Below are 20,846 nucleotides of genomic sequence, written 5' to 3'. Positions count from 1 at the left end.
GTCCCAAGCCTTTCATGACACGAGACATTGATTCTAAGGATTTCATGCAAAAGTCCCGCAACTTTCACTTCAAACTTTCACTTCGAGCGCTTGGCGAAGGAACTGTTGTTTCCTAATTTCATCAACATAGGTTCGGCCGGGGTTTAAACCCCAACCTTCCAATCACTAAGCGAGAGCTAGAATTCTTGGATAAAAAATATCGAGCTAAGCACACAACATAACAGCCACTCACAAAATATTACATGCTTTTATTTCAATAAAATCAATTTATAATAAAACACTCTTGGATAATAATAAAGATGAGTTACAGTGGTTGCACAAGTCACTCTGAAGAAACTCTGAATATCAGCCGTCCCTGAGCACCCTTGTTGTTGATGACGTCTTCGTGAGCATTTGGTGCCTGCTCTAATGTATAAACTTTTCCTATGTGTGGTTTTATCCATCCATCCCTCATTCCTGCAGCTACTGCAGCATCAATCTCGTCCATTTCACCCTGTTTATGTAATTATTTTCAAACAGTTTTATTTTTTCAAGGACAGTCAAATTTGGCATTGCATTTACAATTCCGGAAAAATGATTCCTAGTATAATATTATTTTTTATTCTGCTTCTTTTCCCAAATGTTTATAATTCCACTATATGTACTTAAATAGTGCAAAGTTTCCAATTTTTTTTTTTTTTATTATGAGAATTTTCCAATTTTGCCTTACCTGTGAGGCGTTAAACAAAAGCATTCCCGTAACAATACATTCTTTCTGCATAGCCAACCGCGGAGTGATCTCCACAGATCCCCTGTTACCTACCACCTACAGGGAAATTTGTAAAATAAAATCAGTAATGTTAACAGCTTCATCAATCAAGATGATATCTATGTTTTGAAACTAAATTTTGCAACTAATTTATACTTGGTACATAAATAACTAATACACGTGTGTAATATATATATTGAATGAATTAATTTTCAAAATACCACAATTCGTCCTTTCTTTGCAATCATTGTTAGATCCCTTTCCAGATTAACATTTGCCAACATCTCAATGATGATATTTGGGCCAGTATTATTCGTAGCTTCCTAAAAAATAGTATAAAATATACATTAAGTTAAAAACTTTTCTTTTTCTATATAGTAATTGGTCATGAAAGCTTCAGGTAGTAAAAAAGAACGAATTTCAAAGCAAAATTTGGGAAAACAAAAGGACGAATTCTCTACTAAGATTTTTGTTGCATATCCTTCGTCTCTGTGGCAGAAAACAGCGTCACATCCGTTCTTTGTTATCAAGTCGAGGCCAGCCTGACTCCCAGCTGTTCCTAAAACCCGTAGACCCCTAGAATGTGCAATCTGCACGCAAGCCAAGCCAACCTGTAATCCGAACCACGATTAAAGGTAAGCAAGTATCAGACGAAGACGTTAAACCATGCTTTACTAAAGTAAATTTGTCCATTTACAAAGAAATATTTTCCTGAAAAGCTTAAAACTTTTACTCAGTTTGAGAGAATTAAAATTAATTGCGGTATAACACGTACAGCACCACTGGCTCCATGTATCAAGACCGTTTCTCCGGGTTTAGCCCCTCCTCTGTCAAAACAAAGAGTACGTTCATATTCCATCTCAAAATGACTAACAAAGTTACTAAAGACTTCCGTGGAACTTTCGGTGACAATAGTACTTTAATATTCGATATTCAAAGCATATGGATATGTATCATAAAATAAATGTAATTTGTCGTACATACATGAATATAAATTATTTCCACATAGAATATTTATTAGCTTCATTAAGTTATAATATAAATTATTTCAAAGCAACTTCACATAAACTAACACGATCATTAGTGCCCTGTATGCTGTGTAGTACGGAACCCCAATACCAGCGCCCTGCTCGTACGTCAGGTTACTATGGAGAAGTTTGGTATCAGAAGAAGCCGCAGTACTATATTCAGCATATCCACCTGAGGTCGCTGACATAGTATATACTCGGTCTCCCTTCTGTCAAAATATTAGTACCCATGTGCAAATTAAAGGTGAGGACATGCTTAATAATAGACATGTAGTCATAGTTTCTTGAAATTATATGTATTTTTGCTAGGCAATTTTTCTTAAAAAAAAAAAAAACCATAGTATTTTAGATATAAATTATATTCTGACAGACTAAAAAATTGTCTAGATACCCAAAAATATTTATGTTTTATTTCAGTATTATAAATGATGTCGGTTTAGAATTTTTCCGACTTCTTATTTCATATTTGGTCTTTCTGTCCTGCAAACTAGACTTAGTTTTACAGACTATTCAAATACTCAGATGGATTTTCTTCTCTTGAATTTTTATTGAATAGGGCAAGTATAAGTTAATGCATACCGACAGTCATTTCCTTGAGAATATATAAAACAGAAAGGTAAAGAAATGTAGATTTCTAGCGCTATTTATAAGTAAATTACGATAATTATTTAGATTGACATGCCCATCATTAATCATATAGAGTGCAATTTGTTTACATATGTCCATGTATCTTTTCCGTTCTATTTAACATAACATCTTCCTCTTTAGTCTTTCTGTGGATTTTCTGATATGTGTCAAACGAAAAAAAACGCTCCAAAGGTTGAGAAAAAGAAGAAGGTATGGTTTTAGCTTTATTGCGCCCTAAAAATGTAATGACATCAAAAAGTTTTGAAACTAGCTTAGATATTAGTTAAATAAATGACTCTGATAAATCAGGAAAGAATATGGCATGAAGGTTTACATTCTGCAAATATGAAGTCATTAATGTGAAGCATTTCTCTATTTTCAACAGAAAAAGCCTCAAAATGTCACATTTCAAGGGTGATTTTCCTTTAGAAAACAATGTCCACAGTCGTCGCCCACGTTAATTTTTTGATATTTTGTGCAAAATTCAAAAACAAATCACATATCTCAAGATCTTTGTGGGCGATGCCTGTGGACAATGTTATCTGAAAGAAAATTCTATTGAAAATTGGTGTCTTCTGCAACTTTTTACGAAAATACGGGAAAATGCACATGTTTATGACGTCATAATTAGCATTTAAAAACACATGTGAAAAAAATGACTTGTATGATTTTTGTGCATTGAATTTTAATTATCTAAATAGCATGATTTTTCAACTTTTACACCAGTCTCATTTTTTAGAAAATCACAGGGCAAAATTTGTATGGAAACCATACCTTCTTCTTGTGAAGGGAACAGAACGAGCACAAGAACTTTGCCTTATGGTTGATATTCTACATTTGGATTTTTGTAGTTATCTATTATTGGCCTTCACTTTGAGGAATAAAATTATACAGTGTATTTATTTTTGTGCCAATTTCGAATTTTATTCAGACAACCAGTTGTTCGATATATTTTTTTTCAAGATGAATACGTTTTTTAAAAAAAATGAACTTCTTTATGAAGCAGACATTTAATATATTACTTTTCTCGGATATTGAAATAAAAAGTTGTAGTTAAACAATTTTTATTTACAGAATATAACGATATTTATGATGTAGTTATATATCATATCATAAATACATATATTTAATATATATAAACCATTTTTTTTATACCTTTAGGTGTCTCACATTGGATCCCACTTCCTCCACAACCCCTGCTATATCTTTTCCGGGGGTGTACGGCAGGGTTGGCTTTGCAGCATATGTTCCTGATCTTATGTATGTGTCTACCGGGTTAATTCCAGCTGCATGGACTTTGATCAGAACCTATTATAAATGAAATTACATTTTAAAAAAAATAATTAAACGTTATATGAAAATTTTTAACAGCATTCTCGGTAAGAAAGTGTAATTTATTCGTGCCCTTGTAATTCTATTTTTAATTAATTAAAATTAAAGATATGGAAATTAGGAACAGTATTCAAGTTCAGAAGTCCACTCAACAATACAAAATTAGAGCAGAGCAAACAAAACACCTCCAAAACATCTGAGTTGGGATCAGGTGTCATGGAGGAGTAAGTATCCCCTGTCAACCGTTCACATCCGTCATGTGCTCCTTGTCCTGATCGGGAAATAACGGAAACATATGTCGACAATTCCGTGGTAAATAAATTATCACCTTAAAATTAGTATGTAAAACGTCAGTCAGCATTTGACTTGATGATAAATTGTATTTGCTAAAAAGGTCATATGCATTGTATCGACCATAGAACTTACGAAATGATGACTTTAAACGATACTGCTGATATTAATTTTTCATCAACTTGTTTGTCAAAAATTTACCTGTCACCTGGTTTCAGAAATTGTTCCTACGTAGAGCATGCTCTTGCGTATCGAACCAACTGAGAGATATAAACCCTGTATGCAGGTGATGGAAGTCTATTGCTGTATAAGCAAGGGAAGTTGAAGATTGAAAAATCAGTCATCACGTTTATCATAAAGCTTGATTGTTAGATCACCATTAACGTCATTTTCAATTAAAATATCCTAATATGAAAAAGGTAAGTCAGGCTTTGTGGTATCTTTAATTTCCAGCTCACCGGGATACATGTACATCGTATTGACCACAGACACCTGACTTTACTTATTTTTCTCATATAAACAAAATTTAACCCCATGTCTAAAAATACATGTATATTATTAGGTATGGGGTAAATATTTTAAAAAAGAAAAATAAGTAATTTCATGTGCCTGAGTATTGAAATAAGAATGGAAATAACAAGAGTAAAGACTAAAGTCCGTCCGTCCGTCTAGCTGTTCATCTGTCTGAACGCTAAAAATGGGGTACCTATCTCTTATTTACAACTCCTCTTATACCACTGAATGAAATTTATAATGAGACTTTCACAGAATATTTCTTACATTGTGCACCTCCTATTTTACTTTTTGATCGGACAAATATTTCGGGTTCCCCATGCAGAACAAAACATGGACACAGACATTCTTTCTATAATATTGAAGTGTATCCATCTCTTATCTGCAGCTCCTCCTATACCACTGAGTAGAATTTAATGATACTTTCACAGATTCTTTATAACATAATGCCATTGTGCCCCTTTTATTTTACTTTTTGATCTGACATACTTATTAAGTCTCTCCAAGAGCAAAGCAGGAACTTTGCCATTGTAATTTTATGGGAGGCAGGGGGTATCATTTAGTAGGCTCAGTGCCCACAGTACCTCTATTTTTTTTCAAATTAAAAGATTCTCAGATTACAAAGTAATATTCTTTTAGGACTATATATTCACTAAATGTTTTATGATCTTTAGTCATTGACCGCATCCATTATTTAAGAAATAAGGTATCATTTTTTGAGTTTTATTGAGATGTAAAACGGGTTGGTCACGTGATCAAATCCCATAAAGCCCGAAGGGCTTTATGGAAGATTTGATCATGTGCCAACCCGTTTTACATCTCAATAAAACTCAAAAAATGGTACCTTATTACTTATATTTACATTTGTGACTTATTCATACTTTATATTTGCCTGATTATTACTTTAACGTGTGAAATGCGTTAATTTTTCAAACCCAACGGCATGTATGTAATCCATTAAACGCGCGTCGACCCTTTATGACGTCACAGAGAAATTACGTCGAACGTTAATCCAAACGCACATCTATGACCTCTTGACCCCATACCTGTACTTACACAGTTATAAAAACGCTTGCCTTCAGTAGTGTTATATAAAGGAAAACATTTGCAAATGTAACTAGAGGTACTGTGAGCGATGAGCTCACTAAATGATACCCCCCGCCTCCCATATGGTTAAAACTGGTGAAAAAGTCCATGTTTTCCTGTGGCTGGAAAAACTCAAAATATGTGTCGGATCAAAAAGTAAAATAGGAGGTGCACAATGGCAATATGTAATAAAGATTCTGTGAAAGTTGCATCAAATTTTACTCAGTGGTTTAGGAGGAGTTGCGGATGATAAATTGTACCCCCAAAAAGCGTAACAGACGGACGGACGGACAGACGGAAGGACGGAACTTACGGACGGAATGATGACTTTAACGATTACTATATACCCTCCCGCTTTTCAAGCGGGGGGTATAAATATTATGGTATATAGTAATCGTTAATTCCGTCCGTCTGTTACGCTTTGGGGTACCCATCTCTTATCCGCAACTCCTCTCATACCGCTGAATGAAATTTGATGAAACTTTCACAGAATCTTTATAACATATTGCCATTGTGCATCTCCTAGTTTACTTTTTGATCCGACGCATATTTTGGGTTTCCCGGACACAGCAAAACATGGAATTTGCAATTATAAATATATGGAGGCGTGGGGTATCATTTAGTGAGCTCATCGCTCACACTTCTTCTAGTTTTTTTCCTTTAATTAAAGTTAAAGTAATTTTATATATCTATTACATATATATCTTTCAATATTTACATTTGCAAATGTTTTCCTTTATATAACACTACTGAAGGCAAGCGTTTTTATAACGGTGTAAGTACAGGTATGGGGTCAAGAGGTCATAGATGTGCGTTTGGATAAACGTTCGACGTAATTTCTCTGTGACGTCATAAAGGGTCGACGCGCGTTTAGTGGATTACATACATGCCGTTGGGTTTGAAAAATTAACGCATTTCACACGTTAAAAGTAACAATCAGGCAAATATAAAGTATGAATAAGTCACAAATGTAAATATAAGTAATAAGGTATCATTTTTTATATTTTAAGAAAAACGGGTTGGCACATGATCAAATCTTCCATAAAGCCCTTCGGGCTTTATGGGATTTGATCACGTGACCAACCCGTTTTACATCTCAATAAAACCCAAAAAATGATACCTTATTTCTTAAATAAATGATTCTATAGTTGTATTCTTTATTTCTACTTTTATTTCACGAGCGATCCTATAAATGCTGCGGAATTTTTTATCATTTAAAATTCTTTTGATAACTGTATCAATAAAATCTAGACACGACAATTTTAGACAACGTGTCTTTGTTAGAGCCATTTTGAATTTCAGCAACATTAACGTTGTTGTGATGTGTTCGTGCGCACGGTTTTCGATGCGTAAATTTCTTAGAAAAGTGAAAGAAAGTTTCATTTTTTATACCCCCCGCTTGAAAAGCGGGAGGGTATATAGTAATCGGTATTTCTGTCCGTCTATTACGCTTTGGGGTACCCATCTCTTATCCGCAACTTCTCTCATACCAATGAAGGAAATTTAATGAAACTTTCACAGAATCTTTATTACATATTGCCATTGTGCACCTTTTATTTTACTTTTTGATCTGACATATATTTTGGATTTTCCATAGCAAAACATGGATACTGCCAATATATTCATATGGGAGGCGGGGGGTATCACTTAGTGAGCTCATTGCTCACAGTACCTCTAGTTTACATTTAAAATCATAATTAAATGATAAGAAATGACCTTAGTACGTTCACTTGAAAAAAAAACCAAAAATTTTCTAGTGTCTTGTAACCTGTAAATAACTAGAGGTACTGTGAGCGATGAGCTCACTAAATGATACCCCCCGCCTCCCATAACTGGTGAAAAAGTCCATGTTTTCCTTTGGCCGGAAACCCAAAATATGTGTCGGATCAAAAAGTAAAACAGGAGGTGCACAATGGCAATATGTAATAAAGATTCTGTGAAAGTTGCATCAAATTTCATTCAGTTGTATGAGAGGAGTTGCGGATAAAAACACGTGCAGGTACCCAAAGCGTAACAGACGGACGGACGGAATCAACGATTACTACAGTATATACCCTCCCACTTTTCAAGCGGGGGGTATAAATATTACCTGATCATTTGAAGGTTTTGGCAAGGGAACATTTGTTTCAAGTCTTAAAACCTCTGGGCTTCCAAACTCTTTTACTCGTATGGCTCGCATTACTGTATTCACAACAGATCGTACAAACATGCTGAAATAAGAAACTATCAGTAAATATTGTATAAAAGTGCTCGTTTCATTTATAAAAGTCTAACAACGCAGTATTATTATTGCATTAAAACTTATAAATTAAGATTAAAAAGCTATGCGTTAATAATATATATTTTTTCCTCATTTTTTATTTATTTGTCTTCGACAAAATACTTTATCAAAATAGATATATTAATTAAAATCAATATAGCTTTAAAAAAATAACCAAGAGTAAAATTTTCTCGACAGGCATTCTCAACGACATAGGAAATTTGTAAAAGCAATACACACTAAAAATCATGCTCTCAAAATTGCTTTTGTCTGGTTATACGTATCTGTAGACTATAAAAGTCATAATATCTCTGTAACAAAATATAAATAAATTTGGTATTTAAAAATAGTAAATGGCACAGCGGGCGTATAGATTTTCTCTGCAGGTGTTTATAACTGTTAATTTCAAACATAATTATATTAAAATATAGTAAATTTAATCTATGGTCCGAGTTTGTTATAGTCCGAGATTGTTATGGTCCGGCTTTGTGTAGTCCGAGTTTGTTATAGTCCGAGTTTGTTATACCGGTAGTCCGACATTGTTTTGGTCCGACTTATCAGTAAATCGTGCCGACGCATGTCGAGACACGGGGCCTCGGTTTTTTTCAAAAGGTCTCATCCGAATGACCCGCACTTTTCACTTCAAGTGCTGAGAGCATGGCAAAGGAATAGTTAACTGCTATCCATTTTTAATCAGGAAATGTCGCGACCGAGAACTCACGACCGCCAGATCACGCCCAGCGTGCGCTCTACCGACTGAGCTTTGTGAACGGTGCGTTAATCTGAGTTACCTTGGCTTGATATTTTCATGAAATTATGTCATTTCTCCTGTACCATAGTTAGGTATACACAAACTATTGTTGTGGAATATAGATAAAGTTATTTTTAAATTCAGATAACAAATAAAGATGTCAGTTCTACTAGGGCTAAACATGAAGATCCGCTATCTAGTGTGTTTAACTCAGGTGGGACCGTAAAATGGGTGAGATAAGAGTTACCTGTACACCCATTAAAATTACCAGCGCGCAATTTTTAAAATATATGTTTGGCCATCAATGGTCACTTTTTATAAAGATGTACGACGTTTAACTGTTGCCATTCACCTATACAAGGACAGAGATAAATTATAGCATAAACATTGTATAAAATCATCAAATGCATCACTTTAAATGCTTTATTATCTTTCTTAAAACAGATTTCATAAATTTTTATTTCCCTTTTCGCGAAATATTGTACATTTAACTCACTCGTACGTCTTGTTTATTGCAAAAACTTTAACCTTGGTCATAATTGTTGGATGGGAAGAGATATAGTTTAATTTATAATTCACATGCACACAATTACGTGACATATATTGAACTTTCCAAATACACTTTGATTTTTTACCCTGTACGTGATCTTGGCCTAAGTTGATGAAAGCAAACTTTTGTTAAAAGTGGAATACATATGATAAAACACCCTTTGTATTTTCAAATTCAGATAACAAATTGTTAAAGATGTCAACTTTCACCTCTCTATGTTTAACATTACGAATTTTGTCGGCTATTTCTAGTGTGTATAACTCAAATGACCACTTAAAAATGTGTTAATATACAGTTTATCGGCCATATCAAAATGATCAATAACATGAATTCCATGTAATATTCTATCACTCCAATTTAATGACCATATAAGATATGAATCATCATGGTTTTAAGCAAGGATTTTTTTTCATGTCAATAAGAAAAAATCAATACAGAAATTTCACCATTCACCTATAAAAAAAATAAATTAAAGGCATTGTATGTGGTGGTGGTGGGGGGGTGGGGGGAGATACAATGACTTTCATACTTTAAATGTTTTGATTCCTCATTTCCTAAAACAGGTACGTTTGCGTGGCTGACGCAACAATTTTTATTTCCCAATTTCGCGAAAGCGAAGGGACACTGGAACTCACTCGTCTGTCTGTCTTTCCGTTTATTGCAAAAACTTTAACCTTGGCCAAAACTTTTGAAAGGGAAGAGATACAGTTTCATAATTTACAGTTGCATTACCTGTGACATACATGTATATCCACCTTTCCAAATATACTATGATTTTTTACCCTGTACGTGACTTGGCCTAAGTGGATGAAAGCCTGTCCACTTTTCTATAAAAGGGAATACATATTTAGACTCAAACCAGGTCCTTTGTAATAATTTTTTGAAGAACAGTCCGTGATTTATTGGAGATAGAGTTTTCATATTAAACATGTATATTATCTGTGACAACTTTCTAAATATTCCTGTACTACATGTATGATTTTAGATTACCCTGTGGCCTTCACTTTGCAGTTTTACCTACTGTTAAAAAACCAACCCAGAAATTTCGTTATCTTTCCTTAAAGTGAAAAACCTTATTCGTGGGGGAGGAGAAGTGTAGTGGAAGGTTTATTTAGCTACATACTAATAACTTTTCATACCAATAGCACATGCATAGATCTGTGTTGTGTTTCCGAGGAGGTGTACGTCACCGTTTTCTAGGGGGATCCAAGGTCACTTTTACTGAATATACATATAGACGTTCAAAGCCTGGGGGGGGGGGGGCTTCTCTAAAGAGAATGTTATAAAAAGTTATTTGTTAAAAATAAAAATAATGAGACACAAAGCATTTTTAAAAAGTTTAGAAGCAAAGATTACAGTTGGAAAAGCCAACTTTAGAGGTTTTTTCAATACACTTAGAGGATTCCATTGTTCATGTTCGTGGAAAATGCCAACTTTAAAGTTGGAATTTCCAACTTAAAAAATAAATACGAAGGGCACTTAGAGTATTAGACGCCACCGTAAATTAGATAAAAATATAAAATTATGCTCGTTCTGAAAAAAATAATGAATAGCATTGCATTAGTAATGTTAATTATGAACTTTTATAATCGAGTGTAATGGTTCCGGTCTGATATATATAAATAACGGGAAAAATGGCTTGATTCAAGATTTCCTGCTTCTGTTCCGTTCCGCGTTTTAGTAGCACCCCATTTGTAAATAATGAAACGAAAGTAAGCCTAGCCTCAATCGCTCAAAATGTCTGGGGAAGTAGGTAAGCTTTGAACGGAGTAAGAGATATATTTAGATCTTACTAACGTCTTTAAAACTTTGATCTGATGTAGTGATGAGAAATGTTGTAACGGTTCTAAATTTTTACAACAAATTCTGTTTGAAAAATATTATTTCACAGTAGTAAGTTTTCCTGTTTTGATTTTCTTCAATGTCATTTTTGAAAGTTTGTATTTTTAAAAAAAATATATTCTTATAATTATACTCATTATACATAATACATTTTATTTCGGAAGAACTGAAGTATAATATCAAAATTACTTTACAGGGTTATTTTATATTAAGAACAAAGAAATTTTACAACCACTATCCAGGGAGATAAAAACTCTGCTTGAGGAAAAACTTAAAGTGGTTGATGTAGGCATTGAAGAGGACCAAATTAAACCAGGTAATTATTTTACTAGGAGAAGATCATCATCATTAGCCAAGGGTTTTTGATATGCTATTCTCATTATAAACTCTTGGCATAATATACAGTATTAAAAAAAGTTTGGGATTTTTTCACGAGTTGTGATTGCATGGAGTTGAGCAACATCAATCGACCAATCAGTAATTTTTGTAAATGACAATTTCTGTGTTGTGACATATTTTGACTGTTAATGCTTGGAAATGAAAAATGCAAGTAAACAATGATCACATGTTATTCTGTGACTTCTTAGCTGGAGAACCACTTAAAATTTGGGCCAATAAAGCAAACTTGCCACAAAAAACCTTGGGTGAAGGGGATTTTTTCACTACAGGTATCATTTCTTATATTTTATGTTTACCCCAGCTTTATAAATGATGTCCGACACCATACATTTAACCCCTATTTCTAAATATTCATTTAATCATTTACCTTTCAAAATCTTCTTCTCCAAAAACGGCTTAACGGAAAGTGAGAATTTCAGGTAGGAGAAAAGACTCCAAAAAACGTGTATATAAATTCCAACGCATGCGCAGTTATATAAAAAACGGTGAAAAATCGTCAAAAATCATGAAAAGTGGGCTCTTATAAAAAGTGTTTTTGCAAAAATATATGGAATTCTTTAAAATAATGTAAGTACTGAGAAATGATTAATAATAAATAGTTTTAGAGAACGTATTTGTTAGAATTTTGATTTCATGTGCAAATAGTTTTTAATTTCAAGTCAAAGTTGACCAACTTCGAGGTTCAGCCAGACATCGTACAAGTAGGATACAAAATACAAATTAAACAGTCGTAATATATAGAAAACATCTCTTGGTTGATAATTTGTTTGTAGTGACAAAGTTAGTCATTTTAGAACTACTTTTACTGATTTTAAAGTTTTTTTTGTAAGTAAGGAACGCTAAATTTTCAGTTCGAATTTCCTCTGTCTTTCATGTCTATCGTGTACGAATGAATTTCAGGATGTTTAGATCAGCAATGAGCAACTGCATTGTAAATACATCTTACCAATAATTAAAAAAGTAATGAATTGATGGTTTTAATCATAAATAAGAGTTCTTGACCTTTGAGTTTTACTTATCATCAGGTGACAGTTACATGAGAATCCAATCAGTTTCCACATTTCCTCCGAGGCTTTTTTGAAGAAAGTTCACGTTTCAAGTTAGATCAAATATATAAGAAAAATAAACGTTTGGGAATTAAATATTTAATAAAAAATAGGGAAAAATATGTAAAATTGAACATGTAATATATATGTTGTAACTGTTAAACATTGACCGAATTTTTACCTATTTGTAATATTATTTCGTCATATAATCCTGTATGACATCTGAATATTGAGAGCGTTAGTTATCACCATCGCTATATATATACCTAATGTTTTCACATATGAATAGATATAATCATGAAAACATTTTTAGAATTATAATCTATGCTGTTTAAGAACTTCAAAAAAAATCATTCTTTTAAAATTACGGTAAAAAAGTCTTCTCAAATTGATACCTGTTAATATCTTGCTCCGCCGCCAAAATTGTATTTTTCATTAAAAAAAACGATATATATAAGTGTCTTAGAAGTAAAATTTAAGCATCTTTACAGTAGGAATTATGGCATAAAATTTAAATCAAGGGGACAAGTTAAAAATTTATTCTTACACTTTATTGACCTTGTCGGTAACTATATCCCAAATCACTATTTTGCAAGAGTACAGAGTGATAATTAAGTCAATAACCACTAAATAATTTAATGGGTACAATTATTTATTCAACAAAAATTGAAATCCAGTCACAGTTTACTAAATACAGCTATTATTCAGTCGTATTTTGGAAAAGCGAACGACAATCCATCGTTTGTTTACATCGGAAGCCATTTTGCCGCAATGCATGACGGAGCCAAAGACTTCTTTTTTGGAGTTCACGTCGTTTTTTGAGTTCGGCTAGACTGTTCAAAAGTTTGTGGAATTGCATGGACATAAAAATGGGAATCTTTCAATTAAACTGATATTCCAAATCCATAGACCATGTAGACATGATAGAGGACTGTTTCAGACCAAAAGGTACATCTGTATATGAATTATCAATAATTGGAGCAAAATAGATGATTGATTACCAGATACCAAACTAAGAGCGTAAAAAAGCATAAACTACAAGAAATAGGCTAATACCTGAAATGAGCAACACAAAAAAGGGTAGCGTCAATCGATGGTTCTTACAATGCATGGATCTGTAGCTCTCTGTTTTATCTGTACAAATTTTCTCAAGCAGAGAGCTACCATTCTGCAGCTATGAATAGATATGGTGTCATATAATATCTTAAAATATGTGCAAATGTATGATTACAAACCTGTATTTAATTATAATTAGCATAAACGCCAAAGGCGTTTATGCATAAAATTATCACGCAAGCCAATCGATTGATCATCGTCATGAAATTGAAAAATCTGACAGTTATTCCTTAAACTTACATGCTTTGATTCCGCCAATCCACGTGCTCCAAGCCCTGCTTCTGACTAGCTGTTTGTCCCGCCCTGCAAGTGGTTTTTTTGGAACCACGTCAATACATTGATGGGGAAATAAAGTACATTTACAATTTGTAATTTTATCTCAGACAAAGACATTGGAAATGTAAATATTAATGTAGATTTGCATTTTAAATAACAAATGAAATAATATAAACTAAAATTTTTTTTATGCAATCAAATGACATATGTTACAACTAAAATTAAATTACATGTATTTGAAAATAACAGCATGTGTCATGTATATAATAGTAAATTAAACAAGTTTAACTGAGAAGTTAAAAATTTTTCAATCAAAATTTCACAATAATGGGATTTGAACATGTTGAAGTGAAACAATTTGTGTAGATTAATAAGGATTGTTGCCAAAAGGTAGAAGTTTGAACATCATAGAAAGTTTACAATATCTTAATATTTTAGAAATTTAATATTTGCATCATTTGCAACAAAAATGGGTCCAAGAAATTTATACCAAGCCACCCTTTAAAAATTGTTTGTTTGGAATTGATGTCTGGAGGGTTTCAGACACAGGAGGGAGGGAGGATTTTTTTTTTTTCAAAATTGAAGATAAATTTTAAATTTTTAATAAAAATCTCAATTCACAGTAAAAAAAAAAACATTTTCTTACTTTTTGAAATAAAAGTATCTACCATCAACAACGAATCCTGATTTTGCACAGATTTGACACTACATAAGTGTTTTGTGTGGTGCATGTGATAACAGGCCAAAAATTTATCAAATAAGAATTAGCTTCTTACTTTTGCTCAATAAAATTTTTTCAGGAGGGGGCATTTTAATGAGATGGGAGGCAATTCCAAACATACAATAATTTTACTTTGGCCCTATTAAGACATCCTTTTTTTTTTTTTTTTTTTTTTTTTTTGGTATCATCTGTCCATAATACATGTCATGTATTAGACATATAGTGCAAAAAAATACAGGTTTAGATTTAGAGCTCTTCATCTATAAGTGGTGGTATCTCAGTATAAGTGAAAAATTCAAGAAATGGACATTAAAGAAACAGTCAATTCAAGAGAAAAATGCACCTTACAAACAAAAAAATATTAATCTTTGAAATGTCACTATCTTATTATAATATTATTTTTTAAAATATTGATGTTTTTTTTTCTTCAGAAAAACTAACTTCAACTGCAAAATCTATTGAGAGAAATCTTAAGTCAGTAAAGTCACTAATTGTCATCATAGACAATGTCTACTGGAACACATTTTGGAATCATCAGTCAAATAAGATCCACAACAAACTAGAAGGTAGAATTTCTTGCCATATTTCTTATGTACAAATGAGTTATTAAATTGAACATGCTTGGATTTTAGAAATGTTTTCATTTATTTCACTTAAATGTTTTCGAAGATCATCAGTTGCACTAGGTATCAGCCCTGTAGAAACCACTAATGATATAACGCTGCTTAATGATACACATATCATTAAGTGTTGCAATTTTAACGCTTAATGCCATAAATTATTGCATTAATGGTTTACCTTTTCAACCGCTAATGCTAAATCACTGCTTATTGATAAACTTATATCATTAAGCATCACAAATGCAGAGCAGCCTCACTGCTTCATGGAACAAGCAAATTTCTACATGATTGATCACTAATGATACAATCTAATGTATCATAAGCTTTCATCATGCTTTCAACTGTCCTTCGCCATGATGTTCTATGCCTCCCCCTCTTTCTTTTGGGTCCAGTGCAAAGCTGTTCTTGTTGTTGACTGGAGGTCTTTTCGGAGAACGTGTACAATCCACCTCCATTGGCATTTGGTAATGATGGTACCCATGTCCTCTTGTTTACATCTGCTCAGCAGTTCTTCATTTGTAATACATGTATATGAAACATATGGAGATAACAAACAGTATTTAAGATCAAAAGGGACCATAAAACAATACAAAATAGTAGCAGAGCAAACATGGACCTCCAAAAAATAAAAAGTGGGATCAAGTGCCATGAAGCAGAGAGCATCCCCTGCCAACCGGTCACACCCAATGTACGCTCCTTGTCATGATCGGGAAATAACGGAAAAAATCTGTCCTTAATTCAGTTCATAAATAATGGACTAGCAATTAGTATGAATAACATCAGTCAATATATTAAATATGCTATTTTTACGTACACTCTATGTTAATTCTCTTTAAGTTTCTCTGTCAGAATTATTTTCACAATAAGATTAATTTTTGTTTTACATTCAGAGCTGTTGGATGATGGTGATGATGATGGAATCAAATTTGTTTTGGTTGTGGTTTGTAAAGTAAACAAGGACCTCCTGTCTTCTATGCATTCTCTCACCATAGAAGACACTAAGAGTGAAGGAAATGATAAATACCTTGATCATGGATCAAAAACATGTCAAATGGTTGTATCAATGGAAAACAACAGTCCAGAAAGCATCGAAACCCAAGCCAAACAAATTGTGGACAAATTCAACAATCAAAATTGTTCTAGTTCTTCAAAAGACCGAGTAGATACTGTTACCCCTGTACAGACTCCAGTACATGAAAGCATGGAGCTGGAGTTTCCAGAAGTTCAGAAAGTGGAAAATGTAAATCAAGGGAATGCCCCAGACCTCTCTGCAAAACCTGTAGAGTATACTGACTCAAAGGATTCTGGCATTGAGTATGATTTTTTTTTTGTTATGTAGCATCTTAGAATGATGTCTCATAATCTGGGTTGCGTCGAATTTAAATCTAAAAGATTTTTGATCATTTTTTTAATGGCCGAAAGTGTATTTCACATGATAAAAAGGTTGTTTTACCTCTGGTAGAAATTTTGAGTTCTTCCTATCATTGTTATCAAGAAACTATAAATGTCAGACAAAAATACCATTAGGTTCTGCCACTGCTTGATGCTGCAACGACCCCCTACTCTTTGCATACTATTTTAAAAATTTTGTATTGCATAGATTTGTTGCCAGAACAAACACTAATGACAATGGGGAGAAGGAGAACAGTTATCCCCTGAAAAATCCCGGACTGTGTCTCTACATTGGTTTATTACATTTTGATGTTGATTCTCAAGAGGTTGAGGTGTCTTTAGAGAACAGGCATTCTTCTTCAAACGAGTTTAAGAAAATGAGGGATAGTTTTGAAAGGCTTGGATGTTTTGTGAAAAAGAAACCCAACCCAACTGCTCAAGAAGCAAAGCAGTTTTTACAAGAAGGTTATTATTACATTTACTTCTATTTATCTTGTGTGGTATTTATCTTTTCACAAGCATATTAAAGCAATGTGAGAATTCCGGATAACTGATATTTTTGTGCAGTCTTTGTCATTATATGATTAGCAAAATTAAATATGCTTTAGGAATTAATTGGTGTGAGAAACTGAACCCAAGCTATGTTGTGCTGATTATCAGTACACATGGACAAGAGGTATCCGATCCTATGAAAGACAATAAATCTGAGTCCACTGAGCAGCACCCATCTGGGATCAATATTCAAAAGAAACAAAGCAGGACTGAAAGGGTACATCAGTTGTTCTTCAATGATGGAAGGTCACTCTTAACTAGAGACATTGTCAGAATGTTTGACCACAACAGTTGTCCAGCTCTTAAAGACAAACCCTGTCTTTTTTTCATTCAGGTAATAAAATATCCTTAGATAAAGTTTTTGAAGCAGATTTTTTTCAAGTAAAGGTTGCATTGACGATGGATCTAAGAATACAGACTGCCAGACTTGCTACAGATGCTGTATCTTTACATACATTTTTCAAGTAAGTAGTCAGGTTAAAGAATTTGGCACAGGTTACATGCAATTCAATTTCTAAAAGAATTGTAAGCCTATGTTGACCAAACTTGCTTAGCTGACCAAACTTGCTTAGCTGTATACTGCTATGACCAGACTTGCTTTGGATGCTGAATTTGACCAACATTTTCAAAATGAGTGACCAGGTTAAGGTTTTTAGAGCATATACATATATTCCAGTGGCTGTTTTCCAAGTCATATCTGGACCTATCTTTAAAAGATGTGTAATGCATGTAGAGAGGTACACCACTCGATATGGTACATACACAGAAGTAAAAATGTATAGATTATGCATCAAGGATACACATTGCTAACCTTGCTTTTGATGTTATATCTGACCTGCTTTTTCTAGATAAGCAACCACGTTTAAGCTTTTAGAGCAAGTTTATTCCATAGAAACTACAAGCTCTACTTAGTCCAAACTTGCATAAAATGTTGCATCTAGGAATGCACCGATCATTAATTTAATTTGGGACTTTGCTCTTTCAAAAGCATACATTCGTCAAGGTGAACTGTGTACATGTGATCTTTTTTTATCATGTTTTAGAGAAGCTTATGTTCAACACTGTTTATAATATTTTCAAGAAAAAATATTATAGTATGTATCATAAAAAATAATATTATAGTGCATTTTGTCATTTTCCTGAACATGATTTTTTTTTCTTTGTCAAGAATTTAACAACTTTGTAAAGAAGAAAACATATATGTTTGGAACAGTTGTTAATAATTTGATATATTTTTCTTAGTCATGCAGGAGCCGATTTGGTTTAGATGGTCATGAAAATTTTGATCCTGGAGTGATGGTCAATGTGTTAACAGCAGAAGAGGAAATCAAGGCTGGTCTAAAGCACCCTGATTCTGTAGAAGCCTCAGGAGATACCTCACATAAGGATACAACAGACGTTAAGAGAAGTATCAGGAAGCAGACAGAGGAAGAAACACAGACCAGGTTAATGCAAATCCAGGAGGCAAGTATAAGATTAAACTGCAACATAATTAGTAAAAGTTACTGGTACCTATAGTTAGGAACTATTAGTATCAGTTCAGAAAAAAATCAGTCACTGTTGAATGACTGTTCAGACATTATTACTTTTGTAGCAAATATTTGTGGATTACCCCAACAGTCTTATCCACAAATTACGACTCAATGAACAAAATTCCATCCACGCATCAGACTATCATTTCATTTAATCATCTGTAAACAAAACTTTCCAATAAATTTTGTCCCTAATAAAAAGTTGACCTCAAAGATCGACCCAGGTTAATTAAAACAATGTCTATGTGTAGCAGCTACAGTCAGTGTTTTAGAAGCAGAATTGTTTACTAGTACTTGTGTATTAGGTAAAATATTTCCTCTTTATCCTGAATTTGATGGACTAAAGAAAAAATAGACGAAGGATAAGAAAAACTGAATGTAAAATATGCATGGAAATGATTAATTATGAAAAAGGATTATAAAATGATTAATTATGATTTGAATTCTCTGTTGTTGTTTCATGTTGAGGATGTTCCATTTTATAATGTTTGCATTTTATTTTTTCACAATTCTTATACAGTGGGAAAAAAGAGCAAAACTTGCAGTACTCCACAGACATATTTTGGATTACAAAAAATATATCAGGGAGCATCCACCAATCTCACCACATGAAGAAGAGGGAAGAGAGGAGACAGCTACCAAGTTATTTGAGACCTTACTTAAAGAAGGCTTCACATTTGATCAGGTGACAGAAATAAAGCAGGAATGTCACGGATGTGAACAAGAGATTCTGGATTTCTTTTTCCCAGAGCCTATAATAAGTGATCCACCACCCTGTGTCAACGACGCTTTAGTCATGTTTGCCTCTGCTCCAGGTATATGTTTATTATGTAATTAGCAATCAGCATATGGATATTTCTAAATATCTTCTGACTTAAGATATACAGTACATGGAATTTCTGCAAAATGTCTTATACAGCATCCCATAATATGCATGTAGTAATACTAGCCAGTATTCTTTACAACATCTAAACAATTTCACACAATTTATTAGCACCTGTATAGTTAACAAAATTCCTAAACAAACTATAAAAAAATTCCTAAACAGCCTTACAAAATATTTAAGTTCCTGTATTCTACACAATTTCCAGTGCCTGTAGTTTACACATTTTATAACATTCATATGGATTCGTTTACAATATCAAGATTTTGTGGAAATTTTTTCATTTAAATTGAAAATGATTCTCTGGCATATGTGCTGCAGCAGATAACAAGTGATTGACTACTTTCAGGAAAGGAAGCTTACAACAGGGATAAACAAGGAGGATGGCTGATCACAAACTTAGAGGCTCAGCTGAAGGAAACTCTGAAGACGAAACCAGAAAAAATTGATCTCCTGGCAGAGCTGACCAAGGTCTCCCGGAGAATAGCATATAAATACGAGACAGATACAGACGCCATTAAGAGTAGTGGGCATAAGTCAGTACCTTGTCTGTACCATAGACTCAGCAGGGATATCATAATATGGCCAGAGGAGATTAGAAGGGCAAAGGAACTTCTTGAGAGTGACCAGAGTGGAGAATATGAGAAATTTTTCCAATGGTAGAAGTAAAATTAGCAAAAAAAGAGATGCCCAAAAACCATCATGATGCAGAGAAGAAACATTTGTATTTTATATTAATTTCTGACCAACATTTTTGGATTTTTTTACCATGAATTTACTGTAGGAGGGTGTAATCAGGGTACATGAAGTGACCTTACAACAATAAGAATTGATGAAGTTTAAATTTTTAAGTTTTGTCAAGACGGTAGAAACTTCATACATAGTGCAAATGTACTAGAGGGTCGTCTGGCCCATAATCTTGTTAAGGTAGAATATTAGCAACTTTCTCTAGGCACATAGCTACATGTAGTTTATTATCAGGAGATGTTATTTGTCTACAACAACCTCATTGGAAAAAGAAATCTTCGTTTGGAAATTTTAAAAGTTTATAAGGGGAGAAATTGGAATGTCCCAAACACATCTTTTTTTTTATTACTTCTGCAATTCAACCCCACCTCAATCCCCATAATCAAACTCATAATTTTGTTGTTGTTTTCATGTAAATTATTATACTAGTATACGAGATACAATACACGTATATTAACTTTAATTTTCTTCCTTTTATTTTTTTTTCTGATTCCCTCTTTCTACAATGAGGGCATTTTACAATATTAGCACTAA

The 20,846-nt window shown here is 33.2% G+C and overlaps 2 protein-coding genes across 2 annotated transcripts; one reads left to right on the top strand and one right to left on the bottom strand.

The window, feature by feature from the left end:
• Positions 1-233: 233 nt before the first annotated feature.
• LOC134283520 (quinone oxidoreductase-like) lies at positions 234-9,033 on the bottom strand. Its single transcript, XM_062766031.1, has 9 exons — positions 8,969-9,033; positions 7,715-7,835; positions 3,559-3,711; positions 1,822-1,985; positions 1,524-1,575; positions 1,210-1,359; positions 970-1,071; positions 710-805; positions 234-493 (listed from the first exon to the last, which is right to left on the bottom strand). The coding sequence occupies exons 2-9, from the start codon at positions 7,832-7,834 to the stop codon at positions 323-325; spliced, it is 1,008 nt and encodes a 335-aa protein (XP_062622015.1). The 5' UTR covers position 7,835; positions 8,969-9,033; the 3' UTR covers positions 234-322.
• Positions 9,034-15,023: 5,990 nt separating this feature from the next.
• LOC134283514 (uncharacterized) lies at positions 15,024-20,576 on the top strand. Its single transcript, XM_062765978.1, has 7 exons — positions 15,024-15,152; positions 16,097-16,520; positions 16,807-17,063; positions 17,207-17,484; positions 18,393-18,614; positions 19,203-19,497; positions 19,915-20,576. Exons 2-7 carry the CDS (start codon positions 16,180-16,182, stop codon positions 20,226-20,228), a joined length of 1,707 nt encoding a protein of 568 aa, XP_062621962.1. The 5' UTR covers positions 15,024-15,152; positions 16,097-16,179; the 3' UTR covers positions 20,229-20,576.
• The last annotated feature ends 270 nt before the right edge of the window (positions 20,577-20,846 follow it).

This window comes from Saccostrea cucullata, unplaced genomic scaffold, assembly GCF_032062105.1.
Source record: "Saccostrea cucullata isolate Sc308-1 unplaced genomic scaffold, CSIRO_AGI_Scuc_v1 ctg162, whole genome shotgun sequence".
Classification (NCBI taxonomy): Eukaryota; Metazoa; Mollusca; class Bivalvia; order Ostreida; family Ostreidae; genus Saccostrea; species Saccostrea cuccullata.
Note: the sequence above shows the minus strand (reverse complement) of the source record. Positions and strands in the feature narration are given on the sequence as shown.

Excerpts from the sequence above, each read along its gene's own strand:
- LOC134283514 (XM_062765978.1), top strand. The coding sequence starts at position 16,180 with ATGCATTCTCTCACCATAGAAGACACTAAGAGTGAAGGAAATGATAAA. Across the intron at positions 17,485-18,392 it reads CCTGTCTTTTTTTCATTCAG|TCATGCAGGAGCCGATTTGG; the intron begins GTAATAAAATAT and ends TATTTTTCTTAG. Across the intron at positions 19,498-19,914 it reads CATGTTTGCCTCTGCTCCAG|GAAAGGAAGCTTACAACAGG; the intron begins GTATATGTTTAT and ends GACTACTTTCAG.
- LOC134283520 (XM_062766031.1), bottom strand. The coding sequence starts at position 7,834 with ATGTTTGTACGATCTGTTGTGAATACAGTAATGCGAGCCATACGAGTA. Across the intron at positions 3,712-7,714 it reads CAAAACCTTCAAATGATCAG|GTTCTGATCAAAGTCCATGC; the intron begins GTAATATTTATA and ends CATTTATAATAG. Across the intron at positions 1,986-3,558 it reads CCAATGTGAGACACCTAAAG|AAGGGAGACCGAGTATATAC; the intron begins GTATAAAAAAAA and ends ATATTTTGACAG.